We start from the raw sequence: 22450 nt of genomic DNA on the forward strand, positions 1-22450 counted from the left end.
GATTTTGTGGTGATTTCGTAAAGTAATCAAAAGTTACAGCATTTGGAACGACGGAAGCCTTTTTTGTTCAGCCCTTGACACCCCTAATGGGCATTTTTAAAACTGTTCCTCCGTGAGGAATATCTCGTGATCAACGCAATAGATTATATTTTAATCGGGAGAATCTGCTGTAAATAATGATGTACCGTTTTCTACGATCTATGTATGTTTCATGAATGTATGAGCAAAAATACCACTTAGACTTTTATGTCCTTTCACTTCATATTTCTCTCTTTTAATTATTTTGATATGCTGAAAATTATAAAAATTTCTTTCATTTCAGACCTGATGGAAGTGAAGGAGGAGATTGAAGAACTGAGTGAAGTGAAGGAGGAGAGTGAAGAACTGAGTGAAGTGAAGGAGGAGAGTGAAGAACTGAGTGAAGTGAAGGAGGAGAGTGAAGAACTGAGTGAAGTGAAGGAGGAACATCATGTCAAACCTGGAGAAAAACCTTTGAGTCGCTCAAAGACTAAAAAGACATTTTTAAAGAAAAGAAGAGCAAAGAAATCTTTCACCTGCACTCAGTGTGGAAAGAGTTTCACAAACACATGTGATCTTGACCGTCACATGAGAGTTCATACTGGAGAGAAGCCGTTCTCATGTGATCGGTGCGGGAAAAGTTCCTCAAGGAAAGATAATCTAGAGAGTCACATGAGAGTTCACACTGGAGAGAAGCCGTTCTCATGTGATCGGTGCGGGAAGAGTTACTCATGGAAAGATAGTCTAGAGATTCACATGAGGATCCACACTGGAGAGAAGCCGCTCCCCTGCGCTCAGTGTGGGAAGAGTTTCACAAACACACGTAATCTTGAGCTTCACATGAGAGTTCACACTGGAGAGAAGCCGTTCACTTGTGATCAGTGCGGGAAGAGTTTCACACAAAAACCAAATCTTAGTCGACATATGATGATCCACACTGGAGAGAAGCCTCACACATGTGATCAATGTGGGAAGAGTTTCGCACAATCAGGACACCTTAATGTTCACATGAGGATCCACATCGGAGAGAAAACTTTCACATGTGATCAGTGTGAAAAATCATTTCTTAGGGCATCAAACCTGAAGGCACACCTGAGGGTTCATGTGAAGAAGAAGTCTCACTCATGTTCTGAATGTGGAAAGAGTTTTTCACTGCTGTATAATTTACAAGTACATCAAAGAATCCATACTGGTGTAGGAGTTCATATGTGCTTTGAGTGTGAGAAGACTTTTTCTTCAGCACAAAATTTAAAACTGCACCAGATGATCCACACTGGAGAAAAACCTTACAAGTGTTCACACTGTGACAAGAGATTCAATCAGTCATCATATCTAAAAATACATGAGAGGATCCACAGCAGAGAGAAGCCGCACACGTGTGATCAGTGTGGAATGAGTTTTTCTTTTATAACTCAACTGAAGCGACACATGAAGATCCATGCAGTGGAGAAACCACATCACCGCAGTCTGAGATCACGGCAAGTTGTTCATTTTTATGTGCTGAGAAACTCAGTCTGTTCTGTGTAAGTTAGTTTCTTATCAGCTAGGATGAGCATCATGACATTTTGTTGGTTGATCTAACATAGGGCTGTGTGATTTTAAAACAAAGTGCGATATACAATACCTTGTTAAATAATGTGATATTCAATATGCTATACGGTATTGCTTTAAGTGTGTAAAATGAGTTAAAATTATATTCAAAAATATTTAAAAGCTGAAAATGATATAACACATATACACTATATTGCCAAAAGTATTGGGACACCCCTCCAAATCATTGAATTCAGGTGTTTTAATCACTTCCATGGCCACAGTTGTATAAAATCAAGCACTAGGCATGCAGACGCTTCTACAAACATCTGTGAAAGAATGGGTCGCTCTCAGGAGCTCAGTGAATTCAAGCGTGGTACCGTGATAGGTTGCCATTTGTGCAAAAAGTCCATTCGTGACATTTCCTCACTACTAAATATTCCACGGTCAACTGTTAGTGGTATTATAACAAAGTGGAAGCAATTGGGAACAATAGCAACTCAGCCATGAAGTGGTAGGCCACGAAAGTCAATACAGACCTCCAAACTTTGTGTGGCCTTTAGATTGGCTCAAGAACAGTGCGTAGAGCTTCATGGATTGGGTTTCCATGGCCGAGCTCTGCATTCAAGCCTTACATCACCAAGCGCAATGAAAAGTGTGGGATGCCACTGGACTATAGAGCAGTGGAGATGTGTTCTCTGGAGTGACGAGTCACGCTTCTCTGTCTGGATATCCATTGGACGAGTCTGGGTTTGGCGGTTGCCAGTAGAATGGTACTTGCCTGACTGCATTGTGCCAAGTGTAAAGTTTGGTGGAGGGGGGATTATGGTGTGGGGTTGTTTTTCAGGGGTTGGGCTTGGCCCCTTAGTTCCAGTGAAAGGAACTCTTAATTCTTCATCAAATAAAGATATTACCGACAATTTCATACTCCCAGCTTTGTGGGAACAGTTTGGGGATGTTCCTGTTCCAACATGACTGCGCACCAGCGCACAAAGCAAGGTCTATAAAGACATACATGAGAGAGTTTGGTGTGGAGGAACTGGACTGGCCTGCAGAGAGTCCTGACCTCAACCTGATAAAACACCTTTGGGATGAATTAGAGCGAAGACTGCGAGCCAGGCCTTCTCGTCCAACATCAGTGCCTTACCTCACTAATGCGCTTCTAGAAGAATGGTCCAAAATTCCAATAAACACACTTCTAAATCTTGTGGAAAGCCTTCCTAGAAGAGTTGAAGCTGTTATAGCTGCAAAAGACGGGCCAACTCCATATTAAACCCTATGGATTAAGAGTGGGATATCCTTAAAATTCACGTGCATGTAAAGGCAGACGTCCCAAAACTTTTGCCAATATAGTATAAATGCTTCACATTCTTTTTGGAAAAGAAAGCCTCACTACAACTTCTGAAAGTGACCTGCAGTGTTTTAGCATTACATAAAAAGTAATGTCACAAATCTGACAACGTAATATTAACATGAATGTAAATAAACTCCTCTTTGGTCAACTTGGCAATACAGACCCTTTCCAAAAAATTAGAATATCATGGAAAAGTTTATTTATTTCCACAATTCCATTCAAAACGTTAAACTTCCATAGATTATAGATTCAGGGCCCACAACTTAAACGATTTCAAGTATTTGGTTGTTTATTTGTACATAATTTGGGCTTCCAGCTCATAAAACCCACGAAAACAGGATTTAAAAAAAATTTAATATTACATGAAATCACACAGTAATTACACAGTGATACCATGGTCATTGAACCAGGTTTTGGTTCTTTTGGCAGTGTGGGCAGGTGCAAATCCTGCTGGAAAATGAAGGAAGCATGAAGTGCTCTGAAAATGTCCTGGTAGACGGCTGCGTTGACTCTGGATTTAATAAAGCACAGTGGACCAAAGTCCTCTTTTCTGAGGAGAGCAAATTTTGCATCTCATTTGGAAACCAAGGTCCCAGAGTCTGGAGGAAGAATGGAGAGGCACACAATCCAAGATGCTTGAAGTCCAGTGTGAAGTTTCCACAGTCTGTGTTGGTTTGGGGAGCCGTGTCATCGGCTGGTGTTGGTCCACTGTGCTGTCCACTCAACGCAGCCGTCTACCAGGACATTTTCAGATCTTCATGCTTCCTTCAGCAGACAAGCTTTATGGAGATGCTTCCTTCATTTTCCAGCAGGATTTGCACCTGCCCACACTGCCAAAATAACCAAAACCTGGTTCAATGACCATGGTTTCACTGTGTAATTACTGTGTGATTTCATGTAATATTCAAATTTTTTGAAATCCTGTTTTCGTGGGTTTTATGAGCTGGAAGCCCAAATTATGTACAAATAAACAACTAAATACTTGAAATCGTTCAAGTTGTGGGCCCTGAATCTATAATCTATTAAGTTTAACGTTTTGAATGGAATTATGGAAATAAATAAACTTTTCCATGATATTCAAATTTTTTGGAAAGGGTCTGTATATAGTTATATCACCCTAAAACTTAATATCAAGATTTTGTGAACAAAAACTCGTGAAACTAGGGGTTGACAATTAGTTATTTTTTTATAAAAAATAAGAACTACAAAAAAATTGCATTCAAGTTTAAAACTGCACCAGGCAATTCACACTGGAGAAAAACCTTACAAGTGTTCACACTGCGACGAGATTCAGTCTGTCAGCAAATCTGGATTATGTGATCTAATCCTTTATTTATTTATTTATTTATTTATTTACATGTGATTAGCCTGAGTACCAGAAAGCATCTGGAAGGAGAGGACGGAGAGAACACCAGTGATCCAGAACCTGCAGAATGAAACATCATGATACTGAAGAACAAAGAGGTTGGTGTTTATTCTTTATTCCTCATTCATTCTTCATGCTGAAGAACATGCTGATGCTCACTAGATTTTTTTTCTAGAACTTTTTAGATTTTTGACATTTTATATAAAATTGAGACGGATCTTCACTTTATAATACGGATCCAAATAATTAGTAATTCCCCTAGAAGTATGCAGTAACACTTGAGTCATTACTAGTTAGTTACCATGATTCTTACAGTAGTTACTAATGAAAAGCCATTAAAGTGTAGATTCTTCTAATCATTCACAAGATTTACACACACACACACACACACACACACACACACACACACACACACACACACACACACACACACACACATATATACATATATATATATATATATGATTATTGCTATATGACAGCATAGGCTAATTACTGAAAGCTTTCTCAAATCATAAGTCTGCTATGCTATTAAATATTGATAATGTAAATAACCTTGTGTATTCGTTTACAATAGCAGTTAAAATGTTAATGTAGTGCTAGTCATTTGTCCTGCATTAGTTATTGATTAGTTTTGCATGAATTATGAAACTTGTTCAGTAGTTCTCTGGGAAGCATTAAAAAATAGTAGTTATTGACTAGTTAATAGTGAACTATACCACTTTCATCTGTGTGCTATTACTTACTAATTCGTTGATCAGAGTTTCTTGTTAGTTATTAGTAGTAACTAGATTGTTAATATTGTGTTGCTCATTTGTTCCTGTGTAGATCTTCATTAACGAATGAACCTTATTCTAAAGTGTTACCTGATTAAGTTGATGTTTATAGGTGTTTTGTCATTCTGAACAGTATTTGGCGCGTCTTTGATCATCTACCGTTGGAGGCCGATGACGTCACTGCTCACGCCGTCTTTTCCGTCATTCAGTTTCACCGTCGAGTCTTCTGAGGCGTTTCAATGAGGAGGAACTTGAACTTTGAGTTTTTGTTTTCAGAATGGATCCACAAATGAGCTGTGTTCAATGGGGTGTTCAAATGAGCTGTTTTATTGGTTGGCGCCGAGCCAATGAAATGGGACTTCTATTGTACGTGATGTCATGGAACCCGCGTCCTCTAAAACATTATGAATTCTGTAGCGAGCCGGATCCGGGCCGTATCCAGATCAGATGGTGGACCTGCGCCTGGACACGACCACAGCGCATCCCTGAAGTGTCAGCAGAGATTGTCAACTAGACTCTCCTCTGTGAAGACGACATGACACGACAGTCATCGGCACTCATCCTCAGCAAACTCGTCTCAATACCCGTGACTCCGATCTTCAACCAGATGGAACTGGATAATATTCTGAATGTTCTGATCCAACACTGTAAAAAAGCCAACTTACTGAAAGTTCTCCAAATAAACATAAAACAGTCAAATGAACTGAGATATTTTTATTGGAAGTGTTCATGCATCATACTAAGTTGATTCAACAAATTCGTTACTTAAATTTAGGGGTGGGCGGATCGATCCTGAAGTATCGATACTTTCGATACTGACGTGGTATCGAAAAGGATCGATCCTCACATAAAAATATCGATCCAAATGTGTGTTTTTTACCAATATTTTTTTTATTAATTTAGCACGCAATTCAGTGCGAAAAATAACCTACGTGGAAAAATAAGCGAATGTTAGCGGATAATTGTGTAGGATAGAACTTTTTCTCCTAGTCATCTGGATACAAGACGAAACCAATCAATCACAGTTCGTTGCTGGTGCTTCGCTGAGTTCGCTCTCAGGACCAGTGCGTTTGGGAAACGAAGCCTTGCTTAGATGACAGAGAAACAATCGGGAGTTATTTCGCAATAAACTATCCAAAAGTGTACATAACGGTTCAAAATGTTGACGTCAGTAAAAATTTTTTAATGATATTAATATTTTTATTCAACAAGGATCGATGCATTAAATTGATCAAAAGTGACAGTCAAGGGTTTTACACTGTTAAAAAAAAAATCTACTTATAAATGCTGTTCTTTCAACTTTGTTCATCAAATAATTCTGCATAAAATGTATCATGGTTTCCACAAAAATATGAAACTGTTTTCAACATTGATAATATAAGAAATGTTTACTGAGCAGAAAATCAGCATATTAAAATGAATTATCATCATGACTGGAGTAATGATGCCGAAAATTCAGCTTTGATCACAAGAATAAATTACAGTTTACTATGACACAGAAAACAGATAGCCTATGTTAAATTGTAATATTATAGTTTTTACTGTATTTTTGATAAAATAAATGCAGAAGAGAATTAAAAATCTTACAGACCCCAAACTTTTGAACAGTAGGCTAGTACTAGTAGGCTAGTAGTAGGCTAGTACTATAATTAGGGTAGTTTTGTAAAAGTCACTGACTAATTACAGGCGAGTTGAGAGCACAAATCACAAAATATTTAGTAGTCATGAAAACGTATTCAGATTTAGCATATTAATGATGCATTCACCTCATAAATCATGACACACTGCTCTAGCACAGGAAAGTACATACAAGTTCAAGTGCATGCTTTTAAAATGAAAAAGTATTGGTATCGGTATCGATATCGGTGATACTGGCCCTGTATTTACTTGGTATCGGATCGATACCGAAATTTGCAGTATCGCCCATCACTACTTAAATTATGAAAACGTACAATGTTTTGTTGTTCAAACTAAATCGTTTTAGTTTTCATTGAAGTCCGCGTTTTTTGTTAGCGCGTGCGCAGTTTGAACCCTGAACGCATGCGCAGTTTGAGACTTCAGCTACTCGGCGGTTAGGTCTCGGTCTGCAGGCTGGTGAGAAGCATAGACGGGTGAGAAGTCGGCAGCGAAGTGCTGCCTTCAATTCAGCGTTTCTGCAGAATCACTGGTATGTATAAATCATTTTTATAATCGACTGTATGTTATTTGTCATATATGATGTATTGTGCTCTTCCAAAAACTGATGGCCTGATGTAATTCACCAGTACTGCCGATTTCGCGCACTTTTGGGTGCTTTTGCCAATGCTGATGTTATCCTGCCTATTCAATCCAGTCACTGGTATGTATTAACGACACACTGACGGGAATATTGCTCTTTGTGTTGTTTACTGTATCGCTTGTTTATACAAGGGGATTGTTACCGCCCGCGCTCTCTGGAAGACTACATTACCCATCACTGCCTAGAACTACAGCAAACTACGGCAGCTCAAATAGGTCAAAATACACAACACGTTTAGTTTTTTTTTCTCGTGGTGACTCTCCCTGCATTCCAAATGGCATAATGTTATGTATTTTAAAAATAATATATTTTTTTATTTTGAATACAATTTTATTTTAAATTAATTCATTAATGATTTAAGTAATAATTGATGTGCTATATTAGACATTTTTGAAGTTGAAATCCGTTTTGAAAGTTCAAAACACTGTTAATTACTAGGTTAGCTGAAAGAAATATTGTTAAAAAAAAGGTACAAACTAAGACTTGACTTGGCCTTTAGGGACTTGAACATGTCTGGTATTTATCATTTTTATAATCAACTGTATGTTTTGTCATATCAAATTAGATGTTTGCTCATTATGTATTTACACTAGTTGAGGAGTCCAGAGAGAGATGGCCTGCCACCTGCACTTTTTCTAAAGGATGAGGTAAACCATTTAATAGCAACTGTCAATATTCATTATTATTTTAATTATTATTTCTAAAGATTATTATTAATTATTATTTCTTTAGAACATTTTAGGAATACTTTTAGTAGTAAAACTTTGTGGTGATTCCAATTGACTCATTTTTTACAGATCTCCATGCAATTTTCGTGTATCTGTAACGTCGACCATGAGAATCTACTTTGAATGAACACATATAGAGAGGAAAATAGTCAGTAAATAACTTTATAATATCAGTTATCAATTTCATAAACTTAATTATGACATCAGTCTTTTTTTCATTCAGTTGTCAATTGGGAAACTGCATGTTTTGTTGACAAATTTTATGATTTTACATCTTTTTCAATGCCACTATGTAAATCTGTACATTCTTTAAAAAAATCTTTGTTATGGACCAAGTCATATGGATTTGGAATTACATGAGGAAGAGTAAAAGATGACAGAATTATCATTTTTGGGTGTGCTGTACCTTTAACTCCCAAAGCAGTAGATATCCCTATATTAAATTATTAAGAGTTAAGGTCATAGTGCATGTGCATCTCTCTGCTCGCATCAAGTTCAAGGCACTGACGCTTGCTTACAGATCTGTCACAGGCTCAGCTCCCTCCTACTTTCACTCACTCCTACAAGTCTACATCCCTACCAGAAGCCTTCGGTCGGTCAACGAGCGACGTCTCGTGGTCCCATCACAGAGAGCCAAAAAATCACTTTCCAGAACATTCTCATTCACAGTTCCATGCTGGTGGAATGATCTCCCCACCGGCATCCGGAATGCAGAATCCATGACAACATTCAAAAAAGAGCTGAAAACTCTTCTCTTCCGTGAGCACTTAACCTCATAAAAAAAAGAAAAAAAAGAAAAAGAGTATATGAAGAGTTCAGATGCAAAAGCCTCTAAACGCCACCTCCGTCAAAAATGAGATAATGACATTGAGTGAAAGCTATGTGAACATAGTACACGTTCAACAAATATATTTGCTTCAAATCGTCTAAATCTCAGCCTCAGCCCATTCAGAAATATCAGTTTGTTGGCAAAAGCCTCTAAACGCCACTTCCCTTTGGCAGCAAAAGCCGCTACGTCCCGAGAACCAATCAGAAGGCGCGAATCAGTACAGGCTGTTTCAATAGAGCGGCGCGCTGAGGAGAGAGATTTTTTGAGACGGCTGAGGAGATTGTTTTGGTTTTAGATTCAGATTTTTTACATTTTAAAGATGGAGTACGATGAAATGGATGAGCCTGTCCTACTGACATCAAATGGCAGAAGAAAACGTCGTTTACCTCAAAACTCTTCCCGTTACAAGGCAAAAGAAAATCGGTACAGTGGAAATGACTTGGTTGCAAGTGTAGCATGCACCCATAACAGTTCCTGGTGTCGTGCTGTAACTCTGAACGAATCTGATTTATTATACATCAAACAACAGCTCTTTTTCACCAACGACAAAGTCAAACAAGATGCCATTCTCCTGTCTCATATGGAGGCTATGCCATGTAAACGGAGGAGACAACAAGTGGAGGCTGAAGAGAAGAGAAGACACAGAGATGTATCGATCAAGTATGCCGTTTTGAAAGAAGATAAAACGAAAGTTCCCGTCTGCCATGCTTCATTCCTGAGCATTTTCTGTAAGTACAAAGATTTCCTCATCAAAAGTTTCTATTTTTGCATTAGTAAAAAGTATTTTTATTATTTTTAGTGTTTTAATTTTTTCAAATTTGTTGTTTGACGTCGTCAAAGCCATGTTTATCCAGTTATCTTCCTCTAGTACGTGCTCAGTACACAGGCTAATTTTTCAACAGTTAGTTATTATCTGGTAATGCATCTCTGCGGTATTAATGGACATACATCTTACTTAAAATATTATCAGTGATGGTCAGAGGCTTCCTAAATTTGTTAAAAACAATAACAGAATCAGAAAGAGCTTTATTAAGTATGTTTGCATGTACAAGGAATTTGTTCTGGTGACAGAAGCTTCCAGTAAACAGAGACAACAACACACAGAGAATGAAAAATAAAAATAAGTGAATAAAAATACACACACATATAAAATACATATGTATAAATAAACAAACAAGCAAAAAAAAATAGACAAAAATTGTATGTGCAGGTGAGCTATAGATGGAATAATTTATAGGGATAGACTCAGATGGGTGGAATCAAATAAATATAAGTGATATTGCACATATTATTATTGCAAAAGAGTAGAGCATTTAATATGAGTAGACCTTTGCAAAAAAAATGTATAACTGTCAATTCATGTTTTTAAATTGTGTGTAATATGGGTAATATGGCTGCATGATTGGTTTCATTTTTATTTTCATTTTAGGTGTCAAGAAAGACAGAGTTCAAAGTATTGCAAAGTACTGGCTTGAGAACGGCAAAGCACGTCCTGAAAATCGTGGTGGTGCCAGGGAAATTGAAGAGCAAACTGCAAAGAAGGACATGGTTCGAAAGCACATACAGTCTTTTAATTGTAGAGCAAGCCACTATGCCCGCCGTGGTGCACCTGGGAGAAAGTTCCTGCCGAGTGACTTGAGTGTGGCAAAAATGCATCAGCTGTTTCTTGAGCAGAATCATCAACAAGTTTCCTACTCACTATACTGGAGCATCTTTGTGTATGACTTCAACCTGGCTTTTGGTCATCCTGCCAAAGATGTGTGCTCTTCGTGTGTCAAATTCCGCATTGCAATCAATGATCCTGATCTGACTGCAGAAGAGAAGCGGAACAAGATTCTTCTTTACACACTTCACCGTCGCCGAGCTCGTCAGTTTTATGACACACTAAATGACGTGGGTGACACATTCACGGTCTGCTTTGATATAATGGAGAACCTGGTCCTTCCTAGGTCTGCCATCTGTCAAACGTATTACTCACGGCAGGTATACTTTTATGTATTCGGTGTGGTTCGTCACCGTGGCAGAGGAGAACCCCAGAGTCGGAATGAGATAAATCTGTACACCTGGCTAGAATATGAGAACTCAAAGGATAGTAACATTGTCGCCTCAGCTCTACATCATTACTTCACCTCAGTGGCTAGAGTTGATCTGCGCCAGTGTCAGAGCCTCCGCCTGTTCTCAGACTCTTGCTACGGCCAGAATAAAAACATTAATGTTCTGTCAATGTTGTTTGCCCTGCGTTCTCAGCTGTACCCTCAGCTCAACATCACTTACTTCTTTCCTATCCGAGGGCACAGTTTCCTTCCGGCTGACAGAGTGTTTGGAAGGATTGAGCAAGATATCCGGAAGCATACAACTATTCTGTTGCCGGAAGAGTATAACAACATTTTGCTGAAGCATGGCACTGTCTATCAATATGGAAAGGAATGGCAGTGTTATGACTTCAAAGAAGCAGCAGCCAGGTTCACAACAACTCAGAGATCATTCAAAATAAGTGAAGCAAGAGTGCTGCAAATCTCTGGAGATAAGCTGGGGCTTAAGCCTGCGTTTGCTGGTGAATTTTGCCAGCACTCTGTGCTGAAGCGGGGTAAGAAGTGGTTTCAGTTCAAGCCGGCTCCTCTTCCGGATGTGAACTGCGTCAAGGAAGCAAAGAGGACTGATGTCTTGAAGCTGCTGAGTGAGTTGGGAGCACCAAAAGCTGTGCAAGAGTTCTATGAAAAAGTCCTGGCAAGTGATGGTGGCAAGGACATTGAACAAGACCTTGAGGATGAATGAATGACAGCACCTAAAAGTGTCTGAGAGATGTCCTTTTTTTCCACAGTACTGCCTGTGTTTTATTTGCTAGTGTAAGCTATTGTAAGATATTTGTAATTCACAAAGAGGTCAAGTTCTCTTGTTATTTATTGTTATCTTAATGTCGCGTTACATTTCATGAATTATTTTATTACATACAATGAATCTTTTCATGAATCTTATATGCAGTTTATATTGGAACATATTGGAATTGTTTAGGATTTTCAAATGTTTTATTAAATTTAGAATACCTGTTTTGTGCACTGAATTTTTTATATTTGAGATATACATTATATTACTTTACACTACTTAAGTCTTATAAGCTTCTTAAACAAAATACTATATGCACAGATATTGATGTTTAAGAATGTTGCTCTGTTCTACTTGATTATACAATAAACTATTTGAATCGCCAATTTTTTTTGCCAGTGTGGTTATACTCTGTGAATCTGCTTTTGTCTTTATTCAGACAGGGCAAAAAGGTGACTGCAGAGAAATGGGGTGGGATTTGCAAATAATTGCAGATCTCATTCAACCCCCCTGTAAAGAGGTTTGTCTACTGTTTAGTTTTGAAATGATTGTGCTCTAATATTTTTCAGTGTTTCTAGTTAATTTTTTTGTGATTTTCCAGCTATTTACTATGTCGTGTCCCAAAGAGGTGGATTTAGAGGTTTTTGCGAAAAAAGCACAAGTGGATTTAGCTGTTTTTGACGCAAAAGAAAATCTAATTTGTTAAAAATCACTGAATTGACTAAAGTGACATTTTTGAAAAAAAGTTATTTTATTCACTGACTAATGACCTTATCAGTACCTTTAAAATGAAACTACTGGATGTGAACATAAGATCCTGATAAAAAATGCTAATTTAAAGAAAACAAGTCTGACGGATTTAGAGGCTTTTGCATCTGAACTCTTCATATATATATATATATTTTCCTGTAAATTCTCGCTTATCGGGCTTATGCTATTCTGAATAATGCCTGAACTTCGTATTTTGAGCACTTCTTGCGTTGTTTTTTTGTTGCCTCTTTACGATGACTTGCTTAATTTAGTCCCAATTTGTAAGTCTGCTAAATGACTAAATGTAAATGTAAATGTGCAGATTTAAAAATATTTATATATATATATTTTTTCCTTTCTTTTTAGGTGAGTGACATTACCACACGTCAGAAAACAACAGATCTTGAGGGATTGCCACTTTTCCAGCATGAAAACTCTACAAGTTTACTCAGGATGCGTCTGGTAAATTACCATTTTCATTTTCATTTCTTGGTCATATTTTAAACTATTTATGTTTTACATGTATTCAGGTTATTTACACAACAACATCAATAATAATAATGTTGTTGTTGTTATTATTTTTAAATTTACACTTCAATTAATACCCCTATCTCATGAATTATTCTCCCAGGATACTGATCCTTTAGACCACGGCACCAAAGATGTAGAGATCGGAATCCTTACTGTGGCCGAAGATGGAATCTTCGCCGATGTAACGGAAAATCTGCTCCGCCGTTACATCACTACCAACTCTGACCAACTAATACTGGAAGAGGCCATTGTTCTTGAGGACATTACAGATCTACCAGCAGTATACGCTTGTTCGGAATCATGAATGCACTGAATATGGATTATCCAGAAGAACTGAAGTATACTTTCAAAGTAATTCAGAAGATTTTCATGGATCTTGGAGGTACCTTCTCTGCAAGACAAAGCCATTTTGCAAATGTCATGGGAAAATTTGTGAGACATTCCTCCACTGGACACTGGTTCTTTTATAGTTGTAACGACAATGACTATGACATACGGTCACATGCTGTTCAAATTAGTAAATCCTGATCTCCAAACACATCCTTCGTTGTCTCCTTAGACAACGAGTTTGTTCATGGCGCCTCTGAGTCTGCTTGAACGGTCAAAATTGCATCTTTGTGGCTCCCCAGAGGGACATTTGAGTCACATAGGGAACCCTGTTTTGGAGAATCCCCTCTAAAACCCCCATTTCAGCATGGACTCCCTGTGACTTTTATAGACTCGTGACATTCCAGATACTCCACACACACGTACATACACACACACACACACACACACAAACATCCGTTGTGTGTAACTTAACATCCTTTTAATGTGTGTAACTCAGACTTGTATCTGAACTTCCTGTATGCATGTGTGATTAATGTTGTTTTGATCATATAGTTATGATCTTCGAGTGTTTGGCTCTGAAATGTATTTTTGAAGAATGTTCTCCCAGTAGAATCGCATCCCGTAACCCGATCTCATTGGCAGGTCATAAAAGTTGACCATCAAGCTCATCCAGCCCTATTGCAAAGGAGACCACGGGTGCGCAACATTCCAACGCACACACACAAACACACTCTGGACTTTGAAACAGAAACCCCCTACAGAAAAGGACTTTTACCCATAAAGCCACTCTTAACTGTACTAAAAATATCCCTTTTTGTGTTAAGAGGTGTGTGTAAACCATAGGGAAGCATATGTGTCCTATTGTAACATTAATAGAACTGCAAATGCCTATACTAATGCATAATAATGTATCTTTGAATTGCAACAACGTCTATATTCTATTTGTGATATCTCTGTTATAAGAAATTATGGTCTGTTCCAAACCACTTCAACTCCAATATATATATATCAAAATGTTCCTTCACTTAAAAGAGCTTAATTATCATATAGAGACGATTACATCCAATCTCAGTAATATGAAAATAGTATCACAGAGGTACAGGTGTCACCTATAGCTTGGGAGTGACTGAGGGCAATCGAGAACCATCTTGATTAAAGGGACTTCAAACAATCTTATCACTTTAACCTTTGGCTGTTCTTATTTGAAAGAATAACAGAGAACCTTCTGTGGGACACTAGGGACCATGGGGTGTCTCAATTTCATTAACATACAGACCACAGCTGTTGCAAGAAGAGCAACTTCATTTACATTAAGACCAGGATAAAAGGTTTAGGATGGGGTATGCTCGGGGTTCATTCTGACGCCGGTGAACCCAAGGTGCTTCGTGTACCTTGCCACTACTATGCTGTAATAAACTTCATTTTTTGAGATCTTCGACGTCCACTTCATTTTTTCTTACATTGGCGAGCCAGCCAGGAGTCGACGGATTTCCAACAAAAAAGGGAAAAGGTAAGAAAAAGCTGTTTTCTTTCATTTATGCTGTTTTTGTCAAGGAATTCCTCGGTTTAAAAAAAATCTAGAAAAGAAAAATTAAGGACAGAAGAGATCGAATTTGGTTTATTCAGTATTAGCAGGAGGAGTTTTAAGCCTATTCCGTACAATTTTGTTAAAGATTGTAACGTAACTGAATAAGCCCGAAGCAGTGTGGTGACAGACTTGTATTGGAATTGTTGTTTCTAAAGTAATTGAAACAAAGTGCTTAAGTGTAAAGTTTCTAAAGTAACTGAAATTTGGTGTTGGTCTCTTATAATTCTGTTAAGATTCTAAAGTATTTGAATAAACCCGAAGTAGTGTGGTGACAGAGTTATTTCAGATTGGTTGTTTCTAAAGTAACTGAAACAAATGTGTATGTTTCTAGCCTACTTGAAACCGATTGTGAAGTTGTAATAATTCTGAGGAAATTCTAAAGTAATTGAATAGACCCGACGCAGTGTGGTCACAGAATTATTTCACAACTATTGTGTGTTATAGCATAGGCTAGACTAGTGAGTCTGATGTGCCGTGACTTTGTGAAGTTTAAAACAAAGAACCCGAAGCAGTGTGGTTTTGCCCGACGTACTGTGGCATTGTTTTAAAATTCATAAATATAGTTTGAACCCGAAGTACTGATAAGCAAGCTGTTTTAAGAAAATAACATAAAAACCCGACGTAGTGTGGTTGTGTCCGACGTACTGTGACAGTGTTAATTTTTTTTGATATTGTTTAAGCCTGACGTACTGTGGCCAAGTTGTTTTAAGAATATAACATAAAACCAGACATTGTGTGGTTTTGTCCGACGTACTGTGACAGTGTTGCATTTCTTAACTGTTTTGTGTAACGAAATTTAAGGACCAATGGATTGTGGCTGTGGTTAAGTTTAGAAGCCTCAGGTAGTGTGGCTATTTTGATCATTTGTGTCCGAAGTACTGGAGCTGTGAATAATTAGACTAACGGATATCTTAAAGGAACTAGATAACGTGTAGTCATTTAAATCAGACTTTGTGAATAACTATTAGATCACGAGATATTTTAAAGCTTGATAAGACTTTTGAAAATGGAAGAAATTATTGTTAAATACATCGCTAAACACGGTTCTCAGGGAATGTTTGACGGAATAGAGAATATTGTTGATAAACCGTACAAGTGGGCTATCTCTAAATTTGAAAATGATCCCAAAATGCCTAAGAACAAAAATGGGAAAATTGCTAATGCGCTTCAAGCACTTTTTGCTTCATACAAAGTAACTAGGAGGAGAGTAGATGAGTTAGAGGCTGAAAATGAGCGACTCAGTGTTGGGGTAATTTCTACAAAAAATTACCTTGCTAGTGAAATGATATGGAAAGAAAAGATCAAGATGCAGAATGAGATTTCACTTCTTAGAACTAACAATAGTATGCTTAAATCATCAGTGGAAACATTGTCTAAAAATTTGGAGGAAGCGAAGGCGACTTGTCAGTTTATGATAAAGAATGGCACAACTGAGAAAAACCCTGGTAAGACATTGTTAGGTGTCACGTTGTGTAACCCAGTTCCAGAGATGCCAGATTTACAGGAAGACAGGACTGAGGGTTTGGAAAAAGATTATCAGTCATTCAGTAGCCAATACTCTGACTGTAGAGTTAGATTTCCGATAGCACCAGTCCATGCTACTACGACTACGCCTGCTAGAGAAGGAAGGGAGGAACCAATGACCACTACCATAGTCCGAGGATTTAATCCAACTGAACTAGATGCTGTGATCAAGAATATTGGGAAATTTGATCCTGCCAAACAAGATCCATTAGATTTTCTAAAAAACTTGGAGGAATATGCTGAAGTTTACAATTTAACAGATGGTGATGCATGCGTTTTGTTAAGAATGTGCCTGCCTGACACTTTGTCTGGAGCCTTAACTAAGAAAGTAAAGGACAGAAATGCTAATAAGTCAGAGAGGAAAAAGGCACTGCTTGAAGTCTTAGGTGTGATGTCAGTTAATTGGGATAAAATATCTGAGATGCACATGAGGAAAGGGGAACATCCAGCAGCATTTTCAGAACGATTATTGGAGATGTTTAAAACTTTCAGTGGCAATCCGGACATTACTAAGAATGATGTCACTTTCAAGTCTGCCTTGATTAACAAATGTGACAAACTCACCCGGTCTGCTGTGACAATGCATGTGACACCACTATCTGAATATAATGACATTATTGCTAAAATGACACAGTTTTACAACAATAATGTTCATGCAAATAGTCAAATGAAAGCTGCCAAATCTAGACATCCAGTTGCTGCCTTTGGCAAGAGAGAATGTTCTATTACATTGCCTAATGGTTTCTATCAGGGACCAAGGAGATTTGCAAGAATAAATTCAGAAGGTGTTATTCTTTGCTATGCATGTGGAAAAGCTGGTCACATTGCTAGACATTGTCAAGACAGTGAGAGACCTCTTCAAAACTTTGTCTGTCATGCATGTGGAAAGGATGGTCACATTGCAAGGCATTGTTTGGAGAAAAGAAAGGAAGATCAGGAAGTTGTTTGTTTTGCTTGTGGAAAGGATGGTCACATTGCAAGGCACTGTTTAGAGATAAGAAAGGAAGATAAGGAGGTTGTTTGTTTTGATTGTGGAATGATGGGGCACAAGGCAAGACAGTGTCAATTTTCACACAAAAGAAAGATGGACTATCGTTGTTTGCTTAAGAAAATAGGCAATTTAGAAACCAAGTTGGCACTGTTGAAAGGAAATAAAGAAGTCATTCACACCTTGTCAAATATATCACTGCACCAGCAACATGACTGTAGCTCAGTCACAAGCAAATGCTGATGCAAATTAGAATAAGTTTTTGATAGTAACACATTGTAGAGAAAGGTTTACTATCAAAAGGGGGGTGATTCTTTATGATTCTTTGATTCTTTCATGTGATTCTTTATGATTTTTGATTTGTAAAGTGTAATTTTATGACATTAATAATGTTTGATGTTTATTTGATTAAACCTTTGACTTTAATGTTTTGAATGTGAAAAGATGATTGTGGGGAAAAGGGGGGGCAACTTCTTTTTGATTATCATTTCAGATATAAGCATAAAGATGTTTGCCTGAAAGGAGTAACCTCATGTAGAAACATGACATGGTTGTTTGAAGGACGAGAAGGAAGTACTGTAGAACCAGTGGAGCCAGGGGATTTTCTCATGAAAAATGACAGAATACAGAGATTTCCAGACCTGCAAGATCATGAACTGCAGGCCTAAAATACCTAAAAACCCTGAAACCCACCATGGGATGGATGGAACTGATGAAGAGGCACAGACTCGAACAACACCAGTGACTGCTTCTTCTAGAAGGACTTATGGTCCAAGTGGAAAAGAATGGACAATGAGAAGAGAAAGAAAAGGAGATTTCAGAAACAAACCATTTCTGAGACTATGGACAACAGTCTTTCCACAGAGGGAAAACAAGTGGATAAAGGATGTCCACATGGAGAAAATGGACACAAACACACACATGCACAGTACACACACGCACATTTTATTGTCTGTTGATTGTTGATAGTTTGAGTTATCAAAACTAAACAATATGCTAATATCACTGAGGCAAAGGAAAGATTGAGACATTGTGAGAGCCCAACAAGGCCTTGAAGAAAGAAAACAAATGCTTGATGGACACTTTGAGATATGCCCTATTCTGGTTCAATTTGGAATGTCACATTTAAAATGGCTGTATGTATATTTCTTATTATTTGCCAATGCATAATGTTATTTTGTTCCATGTTGAGACGTAAGATTGAAGATAATTCTATGATCAATATTGAATGTTCCAATTGGATATGATGGTTTTTGATTACCTCTTAAAAAAAAAAAAAAGAAAAAAAAAAGATTTTCTTTCTTAAACACAAAATATGATAATTCTGCTCAAGTGAAGTAGAGCCATAACTCAGTGTGCAGGAGGTGTTTGACCCTATGACGGGTAAGATTCTCTGATGGCCATAGATGGGAACGACCTAAGACACGGGCTACACCGCCACTGGGGCACCTGCCCACCAGGTTTCGGGAGGTGTTATCTATGAAAAGGGAGTGGTTGTGATGCTACTTTGGGCCAAGAGCATCAAATGGGGGTCTATAAGAAATTATGGTCTGTTCCAAACCACTTCAACTCCAATATATATATATCAAAATGTTCCTTCACTTAAAAGAGCTTAATTATCATATAGAGACGATTACATCCAATCTCAGTAATATGAAAATAGTATCACAGAGGTACAGGTGTCACCTATAGCTTGGGAGTGACTGAGGGCAATCGAGAACCATCTTGATTAAAGGGACTTCAAACAATCTTATCACTTTAACCTTTGGCTGTTCTTATTTGAAAGAATAACAGAGAACCTTCTGTGGGACACTAGGGACCATGGGGTGTCTCAATTTCATTAACATACAGACCACAGCTGTTGCAAGAAGAGCAACTTCATTTACATTAAGACCAGGATAAAAGGTTTAGGATGGGGTATGCTCGGGGTTCATTCTGACGCCGGTGAACCCAAGGTGCTTCGTGTACCTTGCCACTACTATGCTGTAATAAACTTCATTTTTTGAGATCTTCGACGTCCACTTCATTTTTTCTTACACTGTAATCCTCTCCAGCTAACGGAGTTGAATTCCGATAGCAGAATGCAGTGATGCGCATTGTTTTATACAGTTCATATGTCTGGAGAAAATCCTCTTAAGTTAAAGTCAATCATGACTCATTCGAGTGGGCGTGTCTAACCGGACAAAGGAATCTTCCCGCTCGAAAAATCTCGACAGATGATTTGCCCTTCACGCAAAAGGGATTCCCACGGGATTCCCTCAAAAGACGGGACTCGCCTGTTACACGCTCTCTCTCAACTCTCGTCCCTGATCTCTCACCCTTCCTCCTCTTCTCCCCGGTGCAGCGCTTCTCCAAGGAACATCTGAAGGAGGCCCTGGCCTTCTCTATCGAACGAACACATGTTCGAGTCGTAGCTGCGTCCTTTGCAACCAAGATTTGCAACCTCTCCCTGCCCGGGAGATGAATCTGAACTTTCTCGGTAACGTTACATTCAGTGAGCCTTTTTAAGCTTCCCGCGACACCGGAAGACGCAGCAGAAACAGGACACCATCCTCGCTTCCTGCCTCAGCCTCAGCCTCACCCGAAAGAGCACAGAATCTTGCAAGTAGGCTATATTGATTCCTATAAAAGCTGTTCCAGGTGTCTCGTGAACTTAGGTTTCTGTATGTAATAATTACTAGCTTTTCCCTTCTCTCTATATCTTTCTTTCTTTCATTTCATTTCATTCTGATCACGCTATGTTTTATGTTTTGGTTCGGTTAAATGTTTGTTTGTTTATTGTTTGCATTTTTACGTACGTTTATATCTGTAGCTTATATAATCTCTAGTGTGTGCCATTTTATTAATAAACCCATTTATACTTTTAATTGTCTCTGTGTTTGAAAACCCACCTTATAAGTCAATGAAACTAAAAGATCTAAGCTACAAAGCTCGATATTGTAGACTACATTTAGTAGTTCTTAATTCATAAACTCAGAAAGTTTGATGTTCGTGGCCAGAAGATAAAACTTTCTTGGAGTTTGTAAAGGGATACCCCCTTCTTAACTGTGATAATTCGCTGGACGAATGACTGATGACCAAACCAGTTACAGAACAAGGTAATCTCGACAATTGATAAAATAAATGTACATGCGATTTCTGAATTATTATGACCATGAGTTATAATTATTAATATTTCCAAAATTCCCTATATCCTTGAGCTAATTCACATTTACCCAGAGTCTTTTACGTTACATAGTTAACGACTAAAAAACAAACAAAAAAACAATACTGCTCTGTCAATGTATTAATTTAATGTTAAGTATTAATTGGTTTCAACCTTAGCTTTAAAGGGATAGTTCATCCAAAGATGAAAATTATGTCATCATTTACTCACCCTCATGTTGTTCGAAACATGAATGAGTTTATTTCTTCTGCTGAACACAAAAGATGATATTGTGAAGAATGTTACTACCAAATATTTGATAGTAGCCATTGACTGCCGCAGTATTTTAAGGCTACCGTCAACTGTTTAGGCACCAGTATTCTTCAGAATATCTTCTTTTTAATTTCAATTTCAATTTAAGGGTAAATCAATGATGACTGACTTTTCATTTTTGGGTTAACTGAACCTTCAGGCTAATGTTCTTTAACATGCATTGGTAAGTACCATGCATTGAGTTAACAAATTCAAGACTTGCTACGATAATGTCATTGTTGTGCATCGGACACAAACTGTTTAAATAAATAAAATAAAAGTTATCTGACTCGTGTTATGGTCTGTCTCTTATTTAATTAAACTATTTAAATAATATATAATAAATCAATATAGGCCTATAAGATAATAGGCCCATTTGTGTTCAGCCAACTAAAAATACTTTGTTCTGTTATTCATTAGCTAAACATGACTATTTATGTTGAAGCAACTTATGATTTTAACGTAATCTTTTGAGTTGCGTGGACTTCAGTCCCTGTTTGTGGAGTTTACTCAAAAAAGAGCTTGCGATAAGTTGCCTTATTTTTTTAAGTTGACCCAACTTTTTTTTTTTTTTTTTTTTACAGTGAATCTGACTTCTGACCTGTAATGCTGCCTGGATCATAATCATACACTGTTCTCTCGTTGGCCAGAGGAGAACTGAGTGACTGAGTCTGGGTTCTCCCAAGGTTTTTTTCTCCATATCTGTCACTGATGGAGTTTTGGTTCCTTGCCACTGTCGCCTTTTTTGCCTTTATCTTTTGGCTTGCTTAGTTGGGGACATTTAATTTAATATTCAACAATATTATTGATCTGTCTGCATCGACACCATTATATGAGAACTGAACTGAGCTGAATGATGACATCACGTTTTATTTTTATTTTTTTACATTAGTGTCTGGTGAGAATTCTTTTGCCAGGGTATCTACTAACGTACTTGGGAAAATTGAGTTAAAAGCTGATGAAAAATCCACAAATAGGATTTTAACATGAGTCTTTGGTTTCTCTAAATGTGAAAACAGCAGATGTAATACAGTTAAAATGGCATCCTCTATTCCCCTAGAGGACTGATATGCAAATTGCAGAGGATCTACAGTGTGAGATGTACTTCTTTACTAAACGCTCAACTTTTCATCACTAGAGATGTTAGTGCTATTGGTCGAAAATCATGTTATCCTAAAAGCCTTGAAACTTTTGCCACTGGAACTATTGCAGAAGTTCTCCATAAGGCAGGAACAATACCAGAATTATAAGATACTCTAAGAATCTCAGTAAAAAACAAAACCAGATTTCTGTGGCTACTGAATTAATCTGGATATGTTCAAGGGCATCTGGTATAGGCCTATACATTTTGCTAAATGTGAGCTTATGGCCATCAAGGAATGTTCTGAAGCTTCTTCCCACATAGCAAATTTTATCTGTTGTTGTTGTATTTATTATCCTTGAACTGATCATGAAATTGGCATGATACATTTACCTGACATAATAAATTGTTACATTTGACTTTACTCTGACTTGCTCTGAAATTGTTTTCCCAAGTAGATTAAACGGATTTGATTCCTATTTTGTCCCAGTGCAGGGCC

The 22450-nt window shown here is 37.7% G+C and overlaps 3 protein-coding genes across 3 annotated transcripts in view; all 3 read left to right on the forward strand.

The window, feature by feature from the left end:
• LOC309501189 (uncharacterized protein) overlaps positions 1-5810 on the forward strand; it is a 60767-nt gene extending 54957 nt beyond the window's left edge. The window contains exons 2-4 of the mRNA XM_082173261.1: positions 323-1496; positions 4270-4366; positions 5157-5810. Of these exons, the coding sequence (XP_082029387.1) occupies positions 328-1496; positions 4270-4339 (1239 nt within the window). The 5' untranslated portion in view covers positions 323-327 and the 3' untranslated portion in view covers positions 4340-4366; positions 5157-5810. The remainder of the gene's footprint in view (positions 1-322; positions 1497-4269; positions 4367-5156) is intronic.
• The window catches only part of LOC309500840 (uncharacterized protein), a 41614-nt gene that overhangs the window by 4157 nt on the left and 15007 nt on the right, over positions 1-22450 (forward strand). The window lies entirely within an intron of this gene.
• Positions 8837-12598, forward strand: LOC309499320 (uncharacterized protein). The gene is made up of 2 exons (XM_082170552.1): positions 8837-9607; positions 10309-12598. Exons 1-2 carry the CDS (start codon positions 9199-9201, stop codon positions 11652-11654), a joined length of 1755 nt encoding a protein of 584 aa, XP_082026678.1. The 5' UTR covers positions 8837-9198; the 3' UTR covers positions 11655-12598.

This window comes from Leuciscus leuciscus, assembly GCF_965113295.1.
Source record: "Leuciscus leuciscus genome assembly, chromosome: 1".
Taxonomy (NCBI): domain Eukaryota; kingdom Metazoa; phylum Chordata; class Actinopteri; order Cypriniformes; family Leuciscidae; genus Leuciscus; species Leuciscus leuciscus.